The following is a 12,500-nucleotide window of genomic DNA, read 5'->3' as shown; positions in this document are numbered from 1 at the left end:
GATTAGGTTTCACCAAGTTGACTTTTGCTGTAAATATTTCTCTGGAATCATTTAAGCCACTCTGTCCAGTTGCCAAGGTCAGATAGTTTAGCAGAACTCATCCAGCAGCATACTTTTTACGTGCTGGCACTGATTAGATGACACTTACCAAGGATGTAGTGAATGGCTGGAAGCTGTTTCTGTTACCAGACTTTACCTGCCTTTTAAATAACGTATGATTTTTATTCCACAGTTCCTCACATGTAAAAACTGCCAGGCTACAGAATATATTGTTTACAGGAGATGCAAACACAACTGTTGTCCACATGGTCTCAATGCAGATGTTAATGTAAGCATTCACACGTTCACACACACACAGGCTTCCATACAGTTTCTGCCTTCCAATTTCACTGACAAAGCATTGGTGAGTCTAAAGTTATTGTAGAAGACATTTTCCCAAAGTGCCATACAGTGGGATGGAATCTGAAACTTGGATGATTACAAAGCGAACTTCATTACCACAAATGCCATATCTGTGCTGATGCATTATCATCATCATCATCATCATTTAACATCCGTTTTCCATGCTGGCATGGGTTGGATGGTTTAACTGGAGTTGGCAAGGCTGTGAGCTGTACCAGGTTCCATTGTCTGTTTTGGTAGGATTTCTACAAACTTGCAAAACAAAAGCCATAGCCACAAGAGAAAGCAAATTCAATAAGACATGTCAGCAAAACATTAACCATTTTTAAAGTAGAATCAGTCTTTACAAGAATGTGGCACTTGTTTACAGCCAGACTGTTTGAGAAAAAAAGTTTCTTGACTATGAACACAATACAGTAGCAGCAATAGGATTAGAAATTTTGGTCTCTGCTGATCCACTCCCTTCATGTAATAATAATATGGAAGTCTGATTCACTAAGACAATATTTCCAGTAACACTGCAATGGTGCAATAGTTTATGAGACCGACAACTGCACAACTACCACCAGGCCACACAGCAGTCACTAATATACATGTCTACTCTGAAGAGTAGCAGTTTATAGTTTTGGTCATGAATACTCTTATAAATATGAATATTCCAACTGGATATGACTTGCAAGAGGCAGAGCAGTGGAAAGACAACATAGCCAGAGTTTAAATTTTAAGTTGTGACTACATCACTTTACTCATACCATGGATATTATGTCAATGATTTTCTCAGATAACTTAATAGCTTTCAATTTCGCTTGCCTTTACAATACAGAGACTATATTCTAAGATTTCTGTGCCTGCATCTGATAAACTGCAGATGTTTTACATATTTTTCTTCATTATCCTCTCCACACATTCATGCTTTGATACAATAATGAGTAGTGTAAGTATATTGTCGACTAATTTATTGCATTAAATACAGTCTTTTCACTGTTTCCATGTGGTCAGCTGCCACTATAACCTGTGGACCGAGCTGACAAGTGTCTTGGGGTGATATACACATGGGGAAGACAATTTGGATTATTGATTTTTTTTTTTGTAAAAACCACAGGCATGGCTGTGTGCTTAACTAATTTGTTTCATAACAACTTGGTTCCAGGTTTAATCCCACTGTGCTTCTACGAAATTTATTAGGCTGAAACTGAGTAGAAGCCACTGTGTGTACATACATACGTATGTATCTTCTAGAGAGAGTGAGAGAAAAGTGTAAAGTGGAGCAATATATACATACAGCAAAATGTTGCCATTAAACTAATGCTATTTATCCACTCAAGTTGCATATACACACCTTGGTTATTCTGGGAATGTAGATTAAGTGAATCAGAGATTGGCCCATTATTCGCAAAATCGTTTGAATAAAATCGAGATATATGTCACTTTCCTATTAAGTTAACCAGCAGCAACTCGACAAACAAACTGAAGCTTGCAGAGTGAATAGTTTGCAAATAACACATAGAACTAATGACATTTATCAAGAAGTAAAAAGTTAGTTTGTTGTTAAGATAAAGAATATAATCTATGACATTGCCACCTTGGATATTCTATGTAGTACAGAAGTCAGCTTCAGTGGGATTTGAACACAGAATCTAGTGAAGTGAATGAGAATAAAATTGGATGGTACACTTGATCTCTTGCCAACTTTAATCCCCCCAATTGACCTTTGGATAGCTCTAGGGAGCCCATTCTGCTGCAAACATCATTCTAAGCCAGGTTTCCAGTGTATTGACAACTTCCTGCTGTCTATCTCAGAATGTCCTAAAAAAAGGGCCATTTATGGCTATGGTTCTGCCTTGCACTAAACTATTCAAAAAAGAGAAAGGTGTGAGTGTGGGGGAACACTGCAATTCGTTTAGGCAATGTGGGAACGATTTCTAATAGGATTAATTTTTGTAGAACAATGCATATTCTTGATGACAATCCTCTTAATACTGCAAGAATGGAAAATAAAATTTATATGGGTTGGGTTTTAGATTGGAACCTTGATGGGTAAAATTAAATATTGCAACTGTTTCAATGAAGTTCTCAATCACCACTGCATTTTATTTTACAAGTTCATTTCAGAGTTGTGTCCCCTGAATTTCTTGACCAGAAATATTCATTTAGCTAATGAGATTTTTTTTCTCCTCCCCATCCTCACTACTTGTATAATTTTAATTACTTAAAATTTATTGGAACTCATTAAGTATGAAGGAATCCCCACCCATAAAAAGGGAACAAACACGGCTATATTTTTTAAAATAAAATTTTGAATATTTTTTTTAAAGTTAATTGTTTCTTTTATTGAACAAAAGATTTTTTACACAAGTGTTTCTGGTTGAACACAAAAATATATATTTGTGTGCACATGCACATATATATATATATATATGTATATGTGTGTGTGTGTGTAAAAACTTTAAAGCAAACCAAAAACTAAGGAAGTCTGTGGGTAGATTAAAAAATTTATCACCATTTATATATATATTCTAGTTACCTTTTTTCATAAACATCCATCAAAGATTTCACTGTTAATGATGTCTTCAGCTGATCCACATGAACATTTTGCCAAGCATAGAATTCAACAGATTTGTTTGCCTTTATCATTAGGAACCCATTGTCTGAGAAACGCCCCGATATTCCAGTAGCTTCTAACCAAACAAATGGAGCAATGTCTGAACTCTGAAGTGTAATATTGAAGGTATTGTTTCGGCCACTTACAGCAACCACTTTGGTGATCTGAGAGAGAGAGAGAGAGAGAGAGAGAGAGAGAAATTGAAGAAACCAATACAAAATTTAAAGAAACAAGTAAAGTGTGATGAAAAGACAGGATCCAAAAAGACTGGTGGTGGTCTGAGTTGGTAGAAATTATTGAAGGAAATTTATAAATTTGGATATGTTTGTATGGTTGGGAGTTTCTTCTCCTCCTCTGTAACATTCAAGCTCAAACTTCATTGTGTGATTGATAGAAAATGGAAGAATATTGATTCAGCTTGAAATTGAATAAACAAACAGTGAGTTGACCAAATGTTCAGTTTACTCTTTTACTGGTTTCAGTCATTTGACTGTGGCCATGCTGGGGCACCACCTTTAGTCGAGCAAATCGACCCCAGGACTTATTTTTTGTAAGCCTAGTACTTATTCTATCGGTCTCTTTTTGCCGAACCGCTATGTTACGGGGATGTAAACACACCAACATCGGTTGTCAAGCGAAGTTGGGGGGGACAAACATATACACACACACATATATATATATATATATATATATACACATATATACGACAGGCTTCTTTCAGTTTCCGTCTACCAAATCCACTCACAAGGCTTTGGTCAGCCTGAGGCAATAGTAGAAGACACTTGCCCAAGGTGCCATGCAGTGGGACTGAACCTGGAACCATGTGGTTGGTAAGCAAGCTACTTACCACACAGCCCCAGGCTGAGATAGTAGGGACCCTGCACATACAGTTGATTCAATAGGGTAACCAACAAGTAGCTGAGGGGCCAAGACACTCATCAATTATGTGCACTGGCTGTAAGTTTTTTTACTGACTCTGAAGCCAAGTAAATGATTTCTTAGATAGAAAGCCAGTTTTGTAAAAGGAAGAGTGAACTCAAATCGATTCCATGAAATTTAATTTTTAGCTAATGTCAGGAGGAGGAGGAGGAGGATCAAACACAAAGTTGACTCCAGCACGATTGGAATACAGATTCAAAAATAATCGGGGCTTTTTACTTGTATAATAACTACAGCCACCACTCATATGCGAGGATGATTTGGTATCATTTACTGTATTTTAAAAATGGTTTAAAGTACTCATGTAGTTGTGAGCAGACACGGGCATCCTCTTGACCAACTCACTTTCGAATCAGTGAAATAGTTGGAGAGATAGTACAAGAATTCAGTAGGCATGGTATCTTTTTTATTTGTGTAACACTAATATTATAGGAGGGTAGCAAAATAAAGAGTATTCAGTCTATTGTCAGTATATTAGATAGGTTACTGACCTCAGAAAGGTGGAAAACAAATGCAACTTTAGCTAGATTCGAACTCAGAATAGTGGAGGAAGAACATCATATAGACTGCTCACTATTTTACTGTTCTTACGTGTCTTGAAAGAAAATGTTTCTCTCAATGAATAATTTCCATTTCTTCAGCAATTTCTATTTTCTAAAATTGATATTGAAAAGCAATCCTGTATTTGTTGGCCAATGAAAAAATTTAAGATAAATATTTGGCCAACACCACAATAAACAAGCTTGAAATATAAATCTCTAAGCTCTTTTCTCATGTCCCTCTGTTAAATAGAATTAAACCCCGAAGACAAAAAAAAAAAAAAAAAAAAAATTTCTGAAATTCTTATTAAATGGTAAAAAGCCACAGGACTGCATCAGCCAATATGTCCTGCTTTTTAGGACTGAGGGCAATTTGGCTGCTATTTCTAGCATGTCAAGCGACTTAAAATATGCAAAATTGACAAATATTCATTTCAAATACCATACCTTTATTTTTGCAAATGGGATTCCTCCTGAAGGTACAAGACGCCCAAGCGGCAGCCAAGATGTTGGCACAGAACCCTCAGAATCCAAGGAGAAAGACAAGAAACATGATTTAAGAGAACATTTCTTGTGGTCCACAATCTCTGATCCAGGAATTTTGAGAACAACATCTGAAGTTTTGTTTAACTATATTCAAAGAAAAAGAGAGGCATGGTTAACAAACAACATTGGGGATACATGCATACATTGCTAATCAAGTGATGTCAGTTGACAGGCATTACTTCATCATTTGGCATCCCTTTTTCCATGCTGGTTGAGGTTGGATGGTTTAAAAGGAACAGGCAAGCCAGATGGTTGTGCAGGGGTCTGATACCTGCTTTAGCATGGTTTGGATGCCCTTCCTTTTGAGATATAACCAAATTCAGACTTATAACAAATATAGAAATATAAATAGAAGCATAAAGTCAGGAGGTCTGAGCATTGAAAATATGTCTATTTCAGTTCTATATTTAAGAGATGAGGAATTATTTACACTATTTACATTTGATGGATATTTGTCCTCATCTTGTTTGTTGTTAACATGTTTCGGCTGATATACTTTCCAGCCTTCATTAGGTGTTTTGGGGAAATTTTTAACCTGGGTTCTCATTCCTAAGGTATTTTTCAATGTTATTATTATTATTATTATTATTATTATTATTATCGTTATTATTCAGGTCACTGCCTGGAATCAAACTTGGAATCTTGGGGTCAGTAGCCCGTGCTCTTAACCACTAAGCCGTATTAATAATAATGATAATAACATTGAAAAATACCTTAGGAATGAGAACCCGGATTCGAAATTTCCCCAAGACACCTGATGAAGGCTAGAGAGTATATCAGCCAAAACGCGTTAGCAACAAACAAGATGAGGACAAATATCCGTCAAATGTAAATAATGTATATATTTATTTAACTACATGACTTCCATAGGGTTACAACTGTTTCGCAACCTTCTTCATGTACCATTAATTTTAGTATACAAGAAATTATACATGCATGTTTGCATCAATATGTATGCCCAGCCTTAAACAATACAATTATATATTCACAAATTAATATAAATAAAGAAAGCAATGGTGTCTCCTTCCACCCAACCATAGAATTCACATCTGCCATTTCGAACACTTCTGACAACTTTATAAGCATTGCACTTTCTATTCTATTGACCATCTTTGCTTCAGTCTTTTATAAACCTATCAACCCTCATTTCCATCTCAGTTTCACTCACATAATAAACCAGTTCTCTGCTACTCAAAATCCTTTGCATCTACTCTCTCTCTCTTTCTCTAACAAAGACTTGACTCTGGAATGAAATCTTTCATACTAACCTTGAATGAATCATCATGAGTGTTGCAGCAAGTTACAAAGTATATATGAAAAAAATAAATATTCCCCTTAAACTCATCCAAATACTTACACTATATTTTTGGGTCCAGCTTTTCACTGGGGTTCGGTTCTTCCAATTATATAACTCCACATGTAAAATGCCAGTCAGTACTGAATTCTTATTTTTGGAGATGTTGAGTGGAACCATTTCTAGGCTACCATCTGGCCTTCTGTGTTCTTTGATTGGAATACTGTCCACAACAATATTTATATAAAGCATCTTTTCATTAACAAAATATGGTGATATCAAAACAGGGGAAAAGAACTTTTTAGAATAATAATGAAGCATCTTCCATGTTCCATCATATTCTGCAAGAGAGAAAAAAAAATACATGTATATATATGCTTTTGAAGCTAAATAAATTAGGATGTTTATATCATTAATATTATAAAATTAATTTTTTACACACACACACACACACTGTCTATCATTGACTTATTTTATTAAATCAATAAATTCTGTTCCTTTCATGTAAACATTTTTATAAATAAATAAGAATGTTTTTTGTTTGAAATAAAATTTCTGATGCAAGACACAAAAGAAGATAGGTACTATTGTATTAATATATAATTATTGTAAAAACATGGAGCACATTTTGTATATTTTTCAACCATGGAAATGTGAAAGCAATCCTGTTTCTTTTGATGGTCCACTGCCAATTTTAAAGTATTCATATTATCCTGATTAATAAAAATCCTGACCAAAAAAGGAAAATAAAATAAAAATTTTTCCGATTAAAAAAAACAAACAAACATGCTTTGCTTCCTCCTTTGAACTTACCAATAGAAGACCAAGTTGGAGCTTGCCAAATATCATTTAGTTGCCAATAGAGGGCGCCCATAGTTAATCCAAATCCATTGATCACTTCACTTTGATGTCTACGATAGCTTTCTGTCTCAAATCGTATTGACATCGCTTGGTTTATCTCAAAAAGAAAAACAAGAAGAAATAATAACATCTTAGAATTCTAAGATACAAAGAAGACAATTCAAAGCCTGGAACTAATTACCAAAACTAATTCAATGTTTACTTCATTAATATATAAACACTAACTTAATTACTGTTTATTTTTGGAAAATGGCATCTCTGTGTAATAAATAAGTTTACCATAATATTCTTTTGTCTTGCAAGGTACTTGGTGACCCTATTGGTAATGGTACCATGTAAAAAGCCCTGGTGCCACATAAAATGCAGCCAGTACACTGAAGTGGTTGGCATTAGGAAAGGCATCCAGCAATAGAAACAATACCAAAACAAACAATGGAACCTGAAATGGCTTTTGGCCATGCCAGCTCCTGTCAAACCATCCAACCCATGCCAGCATGGAAAATGGATGATAAATGATGACGATGATGGTGTTTGGAAGTAAGGTGTTCAGTTAAAAAAAAAACAAAAAAAAAACAATTATACCTGTGTAAGGTATATAATATCTTGAAATGTTTTATGCTTGAATTTCTTTGAAGAGGGTGGAAGGTCAAAGTGTTGCAAAATTTCTGCTTCCATTTCCAATTGTCCTGCAAATAAAAAAGAAAAAAGACAATACAAAGAAAGCAAAGGAATATAAAAGAAAGTTTTATTTCATTTTATGGAAAAGATGGTGAATTGATAAAATCATCAGAGCATTGCACAAAATGCCTTGCGAAATAACGTTTTACATTCTGAATTCAAATCCACCAGGGTTAGTGTTTCCTCCTACTGGAGTTGTTAAAATAAGATACCAGTTACATATTGGGTGAATGTATTCTAGATGTGAATGGAATTATAATAGAAGGTAATTTTCTGTGCTCAAGAAGATCTCCCCCCATGGCAAAATTGAGATCTTGTAAGTATTTTGTTTATGCTTATACATGTTGGACTCTATCCCTGCATCCATTCTGCCTCATCAAGCATTCCCCACATCTCATCTTCCTAACATTAATCCCCCCATCACTCTCCTAACTGTGGCACTACTCTGTTGCTGGGTAAGAAGATCAATTAGTAACCACATAGCCTTGGGTTCACTTCCACTGTCTAGCACCTTTGGTAAATGTTTTCAACTATTATAACTTTTGGTCAACCAACACTTTCTGAGAGAAATGGGTAGCTGGAAATTGTGTGGAAGCCTATCATATGCGTGCATGCATACTGCTTAAAAAGAATGGTATCCTGTTTATGTCCCATAACTGTGGGACACATGACAATTGCGAAATAAAGTAAAAGAATAAAATGTCAATATTAAAGAGCCACACCCAACCAAGTTGGACATGTATCAGAGAGATCAATAATTCTGAATATGTCACAAGCATTAAACTGTGTCCATGAACAAAACACACAATTCTCAATTAATCAAAAACACCCAGTTGTTAACAGGTCACTAAAATGACCTACTTCCAACTCACTGCTGGAAGTAGGTCATTTTAGTAGTAAAGACATTGTTGTTGCTGCTGGTGGTGGTGGTGTTATTTCATTCCAGATCAATTCTGATCCACCATGTCTTTATGGCTGTTCTTGGAGGACATTCAATATCCCCACTCCCTTTTCCAAGATGCTAAGGTGTGACTGAAAGGGAATTTAGTTGCTATTTTTAACAAGTTGAATGACAAAGTAGAGAAGGCTTTTTTGTAGGCTTAAGGTTGTTGTTGTTGCTTAACCCCAGGTTGGCCTTGAATGAGTAAACCTATGGACCATCCATATTTTTTTCCTTTTACTTTTCAAGACATCATACAACATGCCCATTCTCTTTTCAAACAATAAGGTGTGATTTTAAGGATATTTAGCTGCTATTTCTAACATTTTGAGTGACCCTATGGAGGCTCTCACATTTGGCTCATAATAAACAATTTTTTTCTTTTTAAAAATGTTTTCTTGGTGTTGGGTATTGAGCAAAATTACTCTTGTGAAACAACCACCTTTGACAGATTGACATCAAAGACAAGGCAAGTTTGGTTTGTCATTCCCATAATATTTCAGGAAATGAAATTTCTTAAAAAATCCATGAAATAATTAACCTTAGTCTACATAAATTTAAGTTGCAAAATTTTCAGATTTTAACCTTTGGCTAAGATCAAAGTGAAGTTTTTGTGTGTTACAAGAAGACAAGAATCCTGATGAGTCGAGCAAAACTTTCTGTCAAAACAAAGATTCTTTAGCTTCTCTTAAAGCTTAGCAGTGAAAGGACAACACCGCCAATTCTTTTCAAAGCCTCCTATAGTTTTGGTAGAGCAGCATCAATAGCTCTTCTCAGGTCTTCCAAATTTGGAGAGAAATAAGAACGAAGGAATACTCAGTGCTAGAAACAGCAGAATCTATTAAATGAATGCAAACAACAGAGAGACAGGTTAAATTTACCATTTCAAAAGAGAAATTTGTTGAAATATGGGATCCTTGCCAAATCAGTTTTGCTAAAACAGCCCACCACCAGTTTCCTTAGATCCGAGTTCTATTTGCACTTTATCCATAAGGCCTGGATTGAAGGGGTCAGAGTTTAGTCATTTGGAGAGGAAAGAGTTAAGATTATCAAAATATTAGACATTTTACCACCTTCTGGCAAAATTCTACAATTAAACTGAATACATTTTGCAGTAAGAAGAAAACAAACATCTAAACAGAAAATTACAAAACTGAGAAGATGAATATTGCTGGTTCTTACCTGCTAAATGATGTTGTCTGTGAAGAGTAAAGTTACTCCAATACTTCAGAGCTGATTGGTTTAACAAAGGCACCAATGAAGAGTAAGAACACCACGACTGGATACCATATTCTGATGCAAAGCGTGGTATTGGAATACTGGAATCAAGCCAGAGATCACTTATATAATCATAGAAGTGAACTGAAGTAGAAGAAACAAAAAGACATTAACATTAAATGTAACAAAGCAGTTAAGGGTTCACATTCCAGTCAGTGACATGAAAATATTTTTATTTCTATGAAGAAACTGATTTTTGTAAATATAGCCTCAATGCTATCGTCTTTAGAATTTAATATTTTGACCTGAAGTATTTGAATATAAAAAATTTTTAAGATGAGCGAAAGAAATATACTTCTCAGTATATATTGGCACTATTCTATAAGGACATTAAACAATTTGTTCTCACTCCTCACAAAGGGTCTGTGAAAGCCATGGGTTCATCTCCTTCCTCCAAACCAAAAACGAAAAAACCCAGAAGGGGAGTTGAATTCAGCACTGCAAATTAAAACATTTGTCAATTTTTCATACAGTAGTAACTTGATCCAATCTTATGTCCCTCTTTCCAGCAAGGTGGACTAGTCCATTGGAGAGTTAAATGTAGTGCTAATTACAGGAATTGAACTCCACATCTCTAGCTGATTATCCAGTACCTACCAAATCAGCCAAATATGGTCTCACTTGATACATGGAATCAAATAAAAAAATAATCAAAAAGTTATTTACTGTCGCCATAATTTTGAGCAGCAGGATTGGGAGAAATGCCTCCATCTAATTTCGTTTTAACTCCATTTGAAGGGCTTGATGTCACAAATGGACGGCTGTTATCTTCCTTTGTGACATTAGTACCAATTGTGTTTACATATAGCTTGATGTAGGCTTCCCGATATTTCTTGTTATGTTCTAAGCTGATAGGGAACCTGAGGAAAGAGAAAGAAAAAGATACAATTACTAAAAGCAAGTGAAAAAAAAAGGGTTGAGAGCTAACAAATCAACTTCCTCTACCCCCTCCTCATCACCCTCACCACCACTATCATTTTCCTAATATCCAAAATACATATATTATCTACAACTACTTAGGAAATGGTTGTTTTAAAAAACAAAACTGACCCTCCAGAAAGTAAAAAGAAAAATGTGGCCTTTGTAGATAAGATACTGGACAACCTAATTATCTCGAGTTTAAATACACTGCAATTGTTTCATGGTATATTCGGATAACCCATTGCATTAGTTTATATTTGTTTAGGTTTCATGATTTAGTATGAAGTTATTTCATGTATTTGTGGGAGTTTATTGTGCTGTGCTATGAGTGTTATTTTCATCATTAATTGTTTCTTTTGGGAGAGAATTCAGTTTAAATACAGATGTGTTGTTTACTTATGTTTTTCTGTCAAGCTCTGTTTAATGCTGTGTGATGCAGTGTATTGCAACTGTCCCCTGTATCTATATATTGTACAGAATTCTGTATAAAAATAAATTAAATTACTGATGTGCCAACAATCTTTTATTTCATAGCTCTTAAAATCCCAATCAAGGACTGAAAAATGTGTTGCCTGTTTTTCTGTTCACAAGAATGCAATTTCTACAGACATATTGCTTACATTCATACCATGTAAGCAATATGGCTAAAACAATTTATAGAAATATTGTATAATAGATCAAATATGAATAATGGAAGCAATATTCTATACAATAAATAACTAAACTAAATATCCAGATAACAGACCAGTCATAAAAAATAAACACCAGACAGACAAGGTATAAATCAATGCATAATTTATACAATGTATAATTCAAACTGGGTTAATCTGGACTCCAGCGAGGAGACAAACAATCTTCCAGCAAATAGAACCAAGTGACAGGAGGAGAAGAAACAGAAAGAAGGAGAACAAAAGACACAGAGAAAGGCACGATGCTGTGTTAGAGTGGTAGTGGTGAGGAGGGTAATGTTGATGAAGTTAACATTAGAGATGGCTGTAGTGAGGATGATATCATTGGGGATTATCATTATCATTGTCTTTCAACCTAAGTCACATTATTTACATTTGATGGATATTTGTCCTCATCTTGTTTGTTGTTAGCATGTTTCGGCTGATATACCCGCCAGCCTTCATCAGGTGGTCTTGGGGAAATTTCGAACCTGGGTTCTCATTCCTAAGGTATTTTTCGATATTATTATTATTATTATTATTATTCAGGTTACTGCCTGGAATCGAAATCGGAATCTTGGGGTTAATAGCCCGCGCTCTTAACCACTACACCATATGCCCATGGGCATAATAATAATAATAACATTGAAAAATAATTATTATTATCAATATGGCAGCTAGCTGTCTGAGTCTTTAGCATGACGAGTGAAATGCTTAGCAGTATTTTGTCTGCCGTTCAAGTTCTGCCGAGGTTGGCTTTGCCTTTCATCCTTCTGGGGCTGATGAAATAAGTACCAGCTGGGCGCTGGGGGTCGATGTAATCAACTTGCAC

General features: G+C 35.1%; 1 protein-coding gene across 1 annotated transcript in view; it reads right to left on the bottom strand.

Moving 5' to 3' along the window:
• Positions 1–2,679: 2,679 nt before the first annotated feature.
• The window catches only part of LOC106872483 (beta-mannosidase), a 32,403-nt gene continuing 22,582 nt past the window's right edge, over positions 2,680–12,500 (bottom strand). Inside the window, exons 9-16 of the mRNA XM_052974120.1 lie at positions 11,621–11,644; positions 10,746–10,986; positions 9,984–10,163; positions 7,766–7,869; positions 7,136–7,280; positions 6,386–6,663; positions 4,930–5,112; positions 2,680–3,168 (exon numbers count right to left, since the gene is read on the bottom strand). Coding sequence (XP_052830080.1) covers positions 2,923–3,168; positions 4,930–5,112; positions 6,386–6,663; positions 7,136–7,280; positions 7,766–7,869; positions 9,984–10,163; positions 10,746–10,986; positions 11,621–11,644 — 1,401 coding nt within the window. The 3' untranslated portion in view covers positions 2,680–2,922. The remainder of the gene's footprint in view (positions 3,169–4,929; positions 5,113–6,385; positions 6,664–7,135; positions 7,281–7,765; positions 7,870–9,983; positions 10,164–10,745; positions 10,987–11,620; positions 11,645–12,500) is intronic.

This window comes from Octopus bimaculoides, chromosome 17, assembly GCF_001194135.2.
Source record: "Octopus bimaculoides isolate UCB-OBI-ISO-001 chromosome 17, ASM119413v2, whole genome shotgun sequence".
Classification (NCBI taxonomy): domain Eukaryota; kingdom Metazoa; phylum Mollusca; class Cephalopoda; order Octopoda; family Octopodidae; genus Octopus; species Octopus bimaculoides.
This window is presented reverse-complemented; position numbering and strand designations above follow the sequence as displayed.